The 13,639-nt window shown below is 37.6% G+C and overlaps 1 protein-coding gene across 3 annotated transcripts in view; it reads right to left on the bottom strand.

Annotated features, from left to right (window-relative positions):
• Positions 1–13,639, bottom strand: part of TTC7B (tetratricopeptide repeat domain 7B) — a 121,702-nt gene that overhangs the window by 16,971 nt on the left and 91,092 nt on the right. For all 3 annotated transcript variants that reach the window (XM_084208757.1, XM_084208758.1, XM_084208759.1), the window contains one exon: positions 11,427–11,629. In XM_084208757.1, the coding sequence (XP_084064883.1) occupies positions 11,427–11,629 (203 nt within the window). The remainder of the gene's footprint in view (positions 1–11,426; positions 11,630–13,639) is intronic.

Below are 13,639 nucleotides of genomic sequence, written 5' to 3'. Positions count from 1 at the left end.
AAGCTAGTGTTTTAATAAAACATACAGGCTAGAGTCATAATTAACTGGTGAAACTAAAGAGCCCTTACCTCTTGGCTCTCTATAAAGTCCACACACATTGGTATCAAAATTTAAAAGGTGCAGATCAACACTGTACTGCTGACTGAAAAAGTGATGAAAGCTGTAAACAGCTTTCTGTTTTCAAGTTTATCATCACTTAGTCTCATTCATGATGTATTTTTCCACCCATCTCAGCTTAACCAGGTTGTTTGCCATGACAGAAGTAACATTAAAAGCATTAACAACTCTAAATCTGCAGTCAGTTTTATTCAGAGAAGACACTGGCCTTTTCCAGTGAGATGAAGTACACAAAGTGGCCAGAGAGCATGTCTCCTCTCCCCTACTGAGAAATCAAGAGATGGCAGATTTCTGAATAGTATCACCACATAATTTTCTTCATGCCATTTGTAGCTACTTGTTGAAGAGAATGCACTCAGATAGGAATAATAATGGAAAAATAATCATCACACCTTCAAAATAAACACAGTTTTCAGAGATGCACAAAACCCACTTCAGATTTTCCCACAAATTAAAACTCCTCAAAATAACCGCTTTCTCTTTAATAATTTTGTCTTCTAGATTAAACAAATAACTTGACATAAAATATAGTCCATCACTAACCTTAAAGGCTAATTCCCTAACTCCATCTAGCACAAGTTTGCTACCAGAAAACACAGTCTATTTTTCAAAGAAATCTATCCTGGAGAAAATATATTATGCTATTCACACACAGTAAGTTGGTTGAACTCTTCCAAAGTGCAAGGTGCAACTCATCTTTAAACAGTAGACTCATGAGCAGGGGAATTACTGCTTAAATATAAAACTGGCTAGCAGAGAAGCTAAACTTCAGCAAATGGAAAAGAGGTGTCCAAATAAAATTTAAAATGAGATGAGCTGAAGAGGGAGAGAGAGACATAAGAAGACTGCTCCAGACTGGGGATTTGCAGAAAAAACTCTGAACAAGAGCAGACAACTTATCTGGGGAATACAGCTGCTTGACATAACCCTGCAAAAATGAGGATTAAAATTATTTCCTGGGGGACAGTTGTGTCCAAATCTCTAGTTTTGCATGAAGGTAAGCTACTTTTTGCTTGATAAGGATAAGATAAAGCACAATTTTCAAGAACAAGTTTATATTTCCTAGTCAGAAAAAAAGAATTAGAATTGATTAGGTAACTTCTGGCCCTCTCAAGAGCAGTCTGTTTTCTCAAGAAATAGCTTCTGCCAAAGCAAGTAAAGCTCCCCTGTGACAAATACAAAGCAAACCCCAAAAGATCATTTAACCAGTGGATAGAACTGCACCTGAAAACTGCATGAGATTTATAGTGAAATACATGCACTGATAACTCCTGCACCAGTTTATAATAATAGGTTATTCTAAGAGAGAGTGAGAGTCAGGGCTCTGACACCTGGCTGGTGCTGCAAGTTTCTCACACTCATTTACTCACCACCTCAACTAAGCCACATGGAATGGTTTATCTCTTTCAGATTGCTGTTGATCGTAGCCCTTACTTATATTTCACCAATTTGCAAAGTTATGCAGCACAAGAAAAGAAAAGAAAAGAAAAGAAAAAAAAAAAGAGAGACAACGTGTAGATGATTGCAGGCTTCAAATGTCCTGTAGTTAAAGAGTTCTCACCTACAGAATTCTACAACAGAGCCTTTCTCAGGAGAAGGAAAATAAAATCTCTCTTGTTCATTTAAAAATGAGGATGGCTACTCTTTCAAAGCCTTTTTCACATTCTTTATATTTACACCCTGCCATCCCAATCCTTAACAATACTTCTTTATTAATTACATGAAATTCAATTATAAGTGATTAGATGCCAGATGTTACCTACAAGCAAAGCATACCAGGTGCTACATAGCTTTTATTGCTGTGTAAGTTCTCAGCCCCAGCTACACTTTAATAAATTCAATGAGCACAAAAATGCCCAGGGAAGCAAAATAATCATAATTAGCTCAGTGCATACTTCAGCAGAATGACCTAATTTAAAAAGTGTTTTGCAAAGCAATTCTCATATTGTAAAGCAATTACACAGAGCAAAATAAAAACAGAACTTTTGAGATCCATGCAAAAAAGCACTGGCAAGCATCCATGAAAAGGGGTGTAAGAGACTACAGAGGACAGCAGGGAAGAGCACACATTTTCAGTTTTTTCCATGCCTTCTCTCTTTTCCTTTTTGTTCTTTTTTTTTTGAAAATAAGGAGAACTTAAATATCAAGAACAACTATTAGCACTTTACTGACACAAAGCCTCCTGGCCATTTCCTGAATTACTAAGACTACTGACATTTTCCTTATGTTAAATTAGTCATCCTTGTTAATATTTTTTTTTCATTTGTATAAATCTGTATGTTTTACATTCTATTTTAGGCAGCCAGTTACCCAGAAAAAGGCACAGAGGAAAAGGGATGTCAACAAAACCCATCTGTCAATGACTTTAATGTAGTCAGCCCTTTAGAAGGTAAAAGGCATAAGAAGACTCTGGAAAGACTTTTAACAGGAATTACCCTTTCTAAAACCTACCAAAAAAAAAAAAGCCTGAAAAAAGAAATGTTTCATTATGCTGTGATCAGATGCTTTTACAATTTTGCTGACTCTTTATCATCTCTACTTAATACTATGAAAGAGATATTTCCCATGTAAACAACAGTAAAGAGTAATAAACATTTTGTTTTCTTTAAATAATATTAGACACAGATCTGTCTATAGCAGCCTCAATGCAGATTATTAAGGTATTCTTGAACCTTTAAGAAAAACATTGAGAGAGGCAGAAACCCAAAAACCTAATTTCTGGAGGTCCCAACTGAGGCTTTTCAGTGGCACTGTTTTGCTACTGGCACTTCTGTATGCAAAGACACTAAGATGTATCCAAAATATTAAGGCAGGTTTGTAGGACAGAGTATATGTATAGATACATACATGTGTATATTTTATATGCAAATAGTTAAGATGAGTGACGTCAGTATTAAAGGTATTAATCTCTTGCACTTTCCTCCCATGATTGCTATGGGTAATGTACCATGGAAACAAGAGAAGAAAGAACAAAATTTGTGCTTTATAGATTTTTAAAAATACAATAAGTCTTGCATAACAGGAAACGTAACAAGACTTTGTCCACTAAGTGTTCCCATCATGTTTCCTAACACAAACCATTACTTCTATCTACAAAGTTTGCATTCCTAGAATTGCCTTGCTTGCATTCCTAGAATTACGGGATGACAGAAGTAGGAAGGGAATTCTCTACAGCCAAACTTGAAGTAGAGTTACCTCCAGTGGGTTGCAAAGGGCTGTCAGATTTTGAGTATCTCCAAAGATGCGAGACCCCCACAAACTCTTGGCACGTGGATGCATCTTACATGTGCATCTAAAATACTGTTACCATTACACAAATGCTATCTTATCATGCTCCTGTTCCTGTCAATGACTTGAAACAGTGTAGGGCAGGGAATCCCACCTCAGGGGCTTTGTTATCATCTCTAGAAAACCAAAGCCCTGTTCCAGACTGGGCCATGGTGATCCTTGGATTTTTTCCTTAACTTGAAACTATACATGGTTGCTACTTCCCAAATTATAATATTTGATCCATAGTTGCTGCATATGAAGTGAATTAATAATAGCTCAGTTTTGATAACACAACCCAATTTGAAGACTTTAGCCTATAAAATGTGAATCAAAGCTTGAGAAGAACACTACTTGTATTTCAGAAACTGAAAACAAAGATTTTTAAAATTTTCCAAGCAAAGAGAAGGAACTTTGGAGCACTACTGCACATTGCAGACTGATCTGCTTCAGCAGCAAATTGTCATGAATTATCTGATGGGTGAAATTTTATCAGTTCCACACAATACAATAAAAACAGTGGAATGATTCGTGACCTGCCAAATAAAGAGCAGTAAATCTAGCCAAAGCATCCCTTCCTCCTGCCAGCATCTGCCACTAATTAATTTTCCACTTTTTAAAATGGGAACAAACAGAAGTGATAAAATGGTTTCTGGCAAGCTGTGCCTGAATAGATAAACTGTGGAAAAATCTATCACACAGATAACATGAAAACAGAAATTTAAAGCTGAGATTGCGGGCAAAAATCCTTATGCTAAAAAAACCCCAGCAATCAAAAAAAAAAAATCAAAAACCAAAAACCCCCAAACAAACAACCCCCAAAGTTAAAAAAAACCTCAAATAACCAGCCCAGCTTTCTGAGCCTTTAAGTGTTTCGGGCTGGTTTTTTTTTTTTTGTCTACTTTTAAATTAACTTTCCTGGGATTTCTATTTGAAAGAGTTTCTCTCTGTATTCAGAAAGCTGCCTTAACCATTGCTACCAGATTCTCAATAAATAATACACCTCAACAGCTTAGTTTCTCCATATGAGTCCAGTTCCATTCGATGCAACCACTGTGCATGCTGCACAAAATCAGATTGCCTTTTGCATCCTCTGCTCCTCAGACTGTCTAAACCAAACAACCATTTAAGCAAGCTGCAGAATTCCTCTTGCAACGGCTGACAGCTGAGGACAGCACCAAGGAGCTGAAGAGACCATAGAGAGCTTGCACTCACAGGGTGAAAAGCATCCAAGAATGGAGCTATTTTCTTGTTGAAAGATCTGCTCCTGTCACAGCTGCTTTAAGCCATTTGGAGTAAATACAGAGTAATGTGAAAAGAAAGTCTGTTATGAAGCAGGACCTGTAATACCATCAGACCCATAATTCCACTTACAGAACAACAGTTCTCAGGGAATCAACACAGTCTTGACTGAGTAAATGGGAGCTCAGTGCTTCAAGCTATAAACAAAATTAGTGCTGCAAATTCCTACAGTCACTTTCTGTTTCCAAAAGGGAAACTAGGTTCTAGTTTAAACTCAGATTTGTAGCAGTTATTGTTGTCAAATACTGAACTTATAGAGATCTGATTTAAAAGAGTACTGTGTAATTCAGATACAGCATTTAGGACTTAAAAAATTCTACGAATCTTTCTCCAAGTCAGTATGAAGTAGTTAACTGCTGTATTTGATCTCAATTAAAAAATAAAATAAGGTAACTTTGAAACAAACAGGGAAAAACACCTCCCTAATTTTTCACCTTGACTTCCACTGTAATATACTTCAAGCACTAATGACCATGCAAGTTGATTTTATGCAAGTTTTTACTGCACCAAGCACTGATGGTTTTCTCTTGTAAGGCTAAAAGGGGAAATAATATTTTCATGACAGAAGAGAATATAACCTCTGAGTGCCTCACAGCAGATGAAGTATTTAAAATATATCGAAATAGTCCTTGACTAACTTGAACTCAATGGTTTCCAGCTTAAAATGCAAGCAGAATGGCCATTGTTTTCTCAGGGTACAGAATGCAATCACCTGAAATTTTTTTTTAGATGTGGTCAAATCACAGTAAAATGCATTCTGTAAGGAGCAGTGAGCTTTTGGCCAAACATGTATTTTGCTTTCTCTACTTTTTCTGAAATGATTTTGAAGTTTCTGAAGGGCAAACCCACAACATTTTACACACAAATCTAACAAAACCAATGACCTTCATTTCTCCATTCTTCTTCAAGCACCCTGTGCAAAAGAATGCACTTAGGGAGTGAGTCAAAGGAGCACTGAGATTTGGCATCAGCATTTAGCTCTGCAGTAACCAGTTACAACCCAAACCACCCACAAGAACCAGCACAATGTGTTTAGGACAAACCTGGGAGGCCCAAACCAACAATATTACTGTGCAGGGGCCTGAGGATGAAAATCAATGAATTACTGAATGTTCTCCATATGAGAATACTGAATTACTGAAAGAAAAAAGTTAGTTGGGGCACTGTGTTTCTCTTCCTTAACTCCCATGACCCCTTCAAACAGATTCTGAATTCATGTTTTAAAGTATTCTCTGCTTTTCCTTTTTTTTCAGTCAACTCAACATGTGTGACAGGCTTACAAGAACACACAACCCATACATACTGCCAGACTTCTTTCTGGAAGAGTCTTTGGGTTGAAAAAAAATATAAAAAGTCAGTATAGTACAGTAAGAAATAAACTGCAAATAATAACTATTTAGAACTGAGAGTTAGAGCACACAAAGCTAATTTAAGCCTTATGAGATCTATTTTAGCTATGCATAATTATAGGAAACAGGTATCTAAGAGTGTGAAGTAGGAAATGTAACTCCCTAAGACACTGCTTTTTGAAAACTGATTTCTACATGAGCAAATTGTTTACGTAATTTCTCCCTTCCTGTTTTAGTTTTCTGCTCTAAGAACATAAATTACAAATAAAATTAACTGGCAAGTGCTATGGTTTTGGGGTGGGTTTTTTTTGATATTCAGGAAATACTACAGTCTTCTGCCATAATAACAGCATACAAATGCTGGATACCTATTTCATCTCAAAGCTAAATTTAAGTAGAAAATTTTCAGCCTGAGAGAGAATACACAGATTTGTTTCCTGGACAATGGATTGAAATATTCATTGCCATTTCAGGCATTACTGAATGATAGTCTGTTTCAGGAGTTTCCAGACGTCAGCAGTAGGGCTACTTTCCACAACAGCACTCTGACTGCAGAAGATAAAAGAATGTTTATTCCTTTTTTTGCAGGGGAGGAAAACAATGAGAAAAGCAGGAAGGCAGCAATAATGCAGAAATCTGGAGGTAGTGATAAAGAGCAGGGAGAATGGAGAAAGTTGTATAAATAAATTCATTCTGGCCAAAATCAGGCAGGTGATAACCATAGGTATATGACACTGAAGTGTAAATAATCTTTTAAAAGTGAAGTAATTAAAGAAAATTTTAAATTTCATTAGGTGTGAGAAAATAATATTTGAAATAGAGAAAACAAATCAAAGCATTTCAAGCCTCTGGAACACAAGTTCATGTTGTTTTTTCTGAGTGCACTACACAAACCTTAAAAAGAAGAAAGGACCCCACATTTGTTCAAAAGAATTCTGTAAAGTACACCTAAATAATAATGACATGTTATTGCTTCCCTCTTAACATCTTGTGAACAGTCAGAGCTAGCCAAATAGCAAGTTGGTATAACCTCTGCTTTGGAGAAAATTCCAGTTAGTGACAAACAGTAAAAAATAGCACCTGAGAACAAGGCAGAGTTTAAAATGAGCATTGCTCAACAAAATAAAGTGAATGAATATATGGATTAAAACATTAACTGTGCAGGGAATAATAATTTAGTTCCACAAGGAACTGCAGAGAATTTAAACAGCATTTCTCCTTGAAAAAAAGCTAGTTTTGTTGTTGGGCTGATTTAATTAATAAGCCCCCAAACATCTTAGAAGGGGTGGAAGTAGCAGTGAGCAGGAACAGGAACACGCTGCCCCCGCAGCCAGCTCTCTGCTGGAATGGCTCCCATCTTAGGTAATGCAACAGCATGGCCCAAGCAGCTCCATTTCCCAAATTCACTTGAGCAGAATACAGCTAAACCATTTTTCATTTACTCATGGATCAAGACCCCAACATTTGGTGTTATGTTGTCTTAGGCATTTCATTAGGAGGTAAAAGCTTTCCCTGTCAAACCTTCCCATTTATGATCATCATTTTGTTGGCAAACAGATCTCTTTCATCACTCTTAACTGCTCCGATTTTCACACCATCATCAAGATCTCTTGGTTTTCATTTTAGTAATTCTCTTGAAACAGGAGTAAATCTGTGAAGACCTTAGAGACAGCAGCAAAATGAGTAAGAAATTGTTTCTTTAAAAATATTGTAATTTTGCAAAAATTATGATGCCAGCCAACAGAAAGCAATTTCATTCAGATAATATACTAGACTTCTGCAGAGTCTTCATGGTCACACTGACAGAATGTGGATCTGCAGGAGAGACAAATATAAGAGTCTTTGGCAGAAACTCCAAAGCACAGCACATGATGTAACTCACAGGAAGAAGTACAACACTTCTGAAGCCACAAAACTAACCTTTTTGGTCTCTACTTACACAGTGCTCCAGTAATTTAAATTAACAAGGTTGTTTCTGTGTAGAAACAGTAGATCATATTCAGGAATAGGTACTTAAGAGAGACTTATGGTGAAAATATTGAAATGCTCTATGAAAAATAGTAAATTTTTCTAAGTTTAGGGTTTTATACTTCTTACCAGAGTGATGTAACTTCATTAAAAGGATGGATTATGAAAGGAGAAAACTCCTATTCCCAATATGCTATTGTTGTTCATACAAATTGAAACAAACATTTTACTTTTTCCCCCATCTGGACAACTACAAAGACTCTCAAATCAAAGATCCAGATTCTCAAATCATTAGCATCAGGAATTTCTTGAGTGTCAGGCGTCACTCATTCTAAAATTTTAATAAAAACAAACAAAAGTCCTCCTGAACTGATTTCCAATTCAAATATTTCAAGCAATTTTACTTGGAGAAGTAGGCCTGGGTACAGATGCTACATGCTAGAATTCATGCCATCCTTAAATCTTTCTTGCTTTTTGTTGCATTTCATACATAAAGCTACTATGATTTATACTCAGTATTTGCCCCTCAAAAGGAAATTCACCAAAACTTATCAAATAAATATAGGCCCTAAGGTAACTTTAATGTGGAAACAGTTGCATTTGATATTACTTTCTAAGCATTGCTAGAAAGCCATATCAAATATTTTTTAAATATCAAATTAATCACAGAAAATAAAGGGGTTTTCTTGCACAGACCTTTCATTCATAAACCAACTGTCAGCTTAGAATTGTGAATACAAATATTAGAAGTCAATGTTTGAGCTGTTGTGATAGGGGCTGGTACCTCCCCATTACTGTTGTGATAGCTCCCCTGCCACTAATATCATATTTCTTACTAATAAATTGGCAAATATACACAAAGTGTTGGGTTGTACAGATATTCATCTATACACACAGGCAAGAGTAAACACTGCAAGCCTCTTCATTAAAATACTTTTTGCAATAGTGAAAAGGTCTAGAAGGATACAGGAGCTTGTACTTTCTCTTACATGAAATTACATAGACAAATATTTTTATAGCATACATCTTGAATATTTGTATTTAAGCAGCAAAAATCTCTCAGAATCTACTCAAAACATCATCCTAGAGCAGAAAAGGTGCAGAACAGTAGAAAAAGCTCTTAGAAACAAAATTTTAAATTATAAGAATCCTTAAAAAGGACTGTCCAATCCAATGAAATGAGCAGTTACCTTCAAGCTAGGACTCAAACAGAAAATCTCATAAAAAGGAAACCTAGACTGGAAGCCCAGTAATTTTCATCTCACAACACATGTCTCTCAGACAGCTAATTTCTCAGTCATTCTGAAGAGCACTGTGTGTTTACAGACTATTTATTCAAAAGTGCATTCAGAGGAGGGGCAAAAAGACACCCAGCAGAACATGAGCTTTCATTTTCACTGAGTTGCACTGCTTTAGATTGACTGCCTGCTTCTTCAGGGAAGGCAATCTTTTGGCATTTGTCAGCAGGCTCAAATATCCTGAAATGCTGAAAAAGGTGAAACAAAAAACTTTCTCTGTGCTGCCTTCCTATCTGATCTTTTGTCTCATATGTTTCCCTCAGGGATGCACAGGAAATTTATCTGAATAATTCATAAGTACCTAGGCAGAAACCAGCTTCTATTTCTGAACAAAAAGATTGGGTAAGAAGCTGATTTCAGTTGTTCTATTCTGCTCTATCTGCAAGAAAACTGGATTAAAAGTAATTTTCCTAACATAGTAAGCACACAATATATACATATATGTATCTATGAAGTATTTAAACAAACATATGTTTGTAGTGGGGAAGGTACCTTTGTACTTAGAGCTATACATTCATTCAGGGGCAAGACTGATTCTGTACCTTTCAAAAACCCAAGAAATGCCCCAGCACAAAGGCCATCAATAAACATGCAGCATGCAGCAAACAGCTGCACTCTGCACTGGGGGGGCCTCGAGTGCTGTGTGCAGCTTTGGGCACCACAGGGTAAGAAGGATATAAAGCTCCTGGAGGCATCCAAAGGGGGACAGTGAGGATGGTGAAGGGCCTTGAGGGGAGGTGTGGGAACTTGGCGCACCTCTCCTGATGCCCAGAGCTACCGAGAGAACCCTTGGGGAGCTCGGGAGCCTTGGGATGTTGCTAAAAGTACCTGGTGGCTCAACTTTGACCCTGCAAGAGATGTACCACCTGTATATGGGGATATAAGAATCACTGGTGTTTAAAGGATGTAGAAATAGCACAATTACAGGTCAAAGTACAGATTTTAAGATTTTGGTACAGGGGGGTTGGAAAAACAAGATGGAGGGAGTTGGGGCCTGCCACGTGGCTCTTCTTCCTTCTTCTTGTCTTCCATTTTTTGTGTGACGTAGGTATTTTTGACAGGTTCTTAGTAAAGGTACACTTAGTAATAAAAATGATAAATATTGGGGACAAAAGATAAATATAGTTTACATAGACTTTGTTATAAAAGATGCGACCGCCCTGTGGGCAGTCAGAGTGCCTTTGGCTGCCTTGCTAGTCGGACCCCGGCTGAGCGGAAAGAAAATCTTTGTAGATAAGAAATAATAAACAACCTTGAAGACCGAACCTGAGAGTCCAGCCTTGTCTTTTGGAGCCCGGGGAGCGAACCCATCTCACCCTTGTCTGGGCAGAGACAAATAACAGCGAGCCCAGACAGGGAGGCCATGTGAGGAGGGGCTGAGGTCACTGGGTCTGTTCAGCCTGGGGGAGACTGAGGGGAGACCCCACTGCAGTTGGAGCTTCCTGTGAGGGGAGGAGGAGGGGCAGACACTGATCTCTTCTCTCAGGACCAGTGACAGAACTGAAGGAATGGCCTAAAGTTGTGTCAGGAGAGGTTTAGGCTGGATATCAGGAAAACCCAGAGGGTGGTTGGACACTGGAACAGCTTCCCCAGGGAAGTGGTCACAGCACCAGCCTGAGAGAGTTCAAGAAGCATTTGGACAATGCTCTCAGATGTCTGGTGTGACTCTTGGGGTGTCCTGTGCAGGGACAGGAGTTGAACTTGATGATCCTTGTAGGTCTCTTCCAACTTAGAATATTCTATGATTTTATGAATTTAACTTTTACTTCAGAATACCAAAATGACTGGTCTTTCCTGTACAGTATCCAGCTACAGTATCCAACTCTTCTCTTACCATAGGCCACCTTCACTTCCCAATGGCATGAATATTAGGCAGATGCAAACTGCTTCTTCCTCTACAGTTTCTACTAGGATTGAAATAGTCTTATGGCCTGCAAATCCTTTGTATGTCCCAACACACAAAGGACAGAATAAATGCCAGGAAAGACTGTTTCCAAAGCATTTTGTAATAAGAATATAGATCCCAAACTCACAATTTACAGGTTATCCACACCAAGTCAAGACTTCAGAGCACAGTATCACCAGTTGAGATGACACTGCTCATGAACAGGGGCTCAGGACTTACCAGCCTCTGCATGCTTTTCACATGGGTAGGACTAATGGATAAGGCCTCTTCATACCAGCGTTTGGCTTCATCAATATTTCCACGAAGTTCAGCCACCTGACCCCTCATGTAGAGAACATAATGTGACATTGGAAAGAGATTAGCTGCTTCCTGGGTACATGCTGTAGCCTCAGCAGGCTTCCCAATTCCTATGTAGACTTCAGCTGTGGAAGGAATGTCAGGACCAATTAATGATTCTTGCTTCATCATACCATGGCTAGATGTTGTCACATGTGCTTTATTTGTAAATAGTTTCACTTTAGATAAAGACTATTTTCCTAAAAAAATTTTGCATCTTAAAAAAGAAATTATTACCTAAATCATTTTAAATACGTTACTCTTTCAGGAAAGTTGTTTTTCTAAGTGTATCAAGACTTACAACTTCTAAATAGCTGTTTGAAAGCCCAGAATACTCTTTCTAGTTTCCTGTTTTTATCTTAAGTCTTGGATTTTTCATTTTTTTTTTGTTCTTGTGGAGAAGTCTCCATGGCATGGCAAGAGAGACTCCTCTCTCTAAGAGAACTAAAGAAAGACTATTTTGGAGGTGGTAAACTGACTGAAAGTCCCAGGTTTTCCCCCTTACCTAGATAGTGAGAAAGAAAAGAGGGTGGGGGAGGAGTAGAAGTATTCTGAAGGTTTATTCTGATTTTCTTATTATTTTATCTTTTAATTCTGTTAATAAAGTTTTCTTTATACCCTTTAAAGTTTTGAGCCTGTTTTGCCCTCATCCTAATCCTTATCTCACAGCAGGAAATGAGGAAATAATTCTAGTGAGTGCACTGGCATTTGGCCAGCACTAAACCCACTACATTGATTGGTGCGTTGGCTGGGAAAGAAGAAACTCAGATTGGCAAACCAAAGCTGCCACAACCCACAAAATTGTTTTTTTTTACCAACCCCCCTCCCCCCACCCCAAACAGTAAATAAGGAGTGGAACAAGCTGCCACTGAAGGCTGAGAAATTACCAGCATTATAGATGCTAAGAGTTACTGTAGATGGTCATCTGTGGCAGTTTATAAATATTTAAAATCAATGCTGCCACAATGCAGAGCAGGCAACTTTACTACACCCTGTTGGACCTTGCCCTGTTCTAATCTATGTTGCCTTTGAGTAGGCCAAATGAGATCACTATTATTAATCACTGTAATTGCTTTCTTTCCAATCTGCTGGGTTTTTTCTCTAAACCACTAAACCATTTAAAACTGGGAGCCATTACCCTGCAATGACTTTCACACCACAAAACTGTAGATGTAAATAGGTAAATTTAAATGCTATATAAATGCTAAATAAAGCACTGTTTTGTTGAAAACATGGAAGAAAAAAAATATGTCGCTGAAAAATGCTCTGAAAGCAGAACAAAGCATAACAATTGCTGGCTGATTTCTAAATTACATCTTTCTGATCCAGCTATCAATAAAAACAATTGCATGTTATACATTTTTAACTGTATAAAAATACACTGGATCATAATTTTCTGGTTAAAATTTTATGTAACAGCCACTTGTGATACTGCAGTTAGCTTGAGGCATCATAACAAATACTAAATCCACTCAAGATGACTGCATATTTAGACAAACAATCCTGAATCTTTAACATTAATGAAACCAGAAGGAAAAGAACCCAATTCAGGCTCATTATCACAGCTGCAAGGGACAGGTTGCTTGATAGTACTACTACTGTTTCTTTCCCTGCATATGCAGTTCTTTTCTAGTATAAAATTTTGTAGTTACAGGAAATCTAGTCAAAAATCTTACATCTTTTTCCATGCAATGGATTCAGTGACCTGGGATTAGCTCAGTTGGCTGGAGCATGGTGCTAGTAATGCCAAGGTCACAGGTTCCATCCCTTCATGCATCATTCACTTAAGAATTGCACTTGATGATCCTTGTGAGTGCCTTCCAAATCAGAATATTCTGTGATTCTTCAAGGACACCTAGATTTCCAAGCACTAAGATACTCTGGGTACTTCAGAAACTAAATTCTTCAGGGATAAGGGAGAGAGTACTGTATTTGTTCTACAGAAGATAGGACTCTACTGGTAACAGCTACATTCTAAAACTACTGCCTTATCTTTCATAAATGATCTTACACACAGAGCAACTCTAGTGTGCTTTTTATTTCTTGGCTTGTTTTGGTGCCACACACATGGAAATAATATGATTTGGTAAGTGGCA

The sequence above is a fragment of the Fringilla coelebs genome (genome assembly GCF_963513975.1).
Source record: "Fringilla coelebs genome assembly, chromosome: 6".
Taxonomy (NCBI): domain Eukaryota; kingdom Metazoa; phylum Chordata; class Aves; order Passeriformes; family Fringillidae; genus Fringilla; species Fringilla coelebs.
Note: the sequence above shows the minus strand (reverse complement) of the source record. Positions and strands in the feature narration are given on the sequence as shown.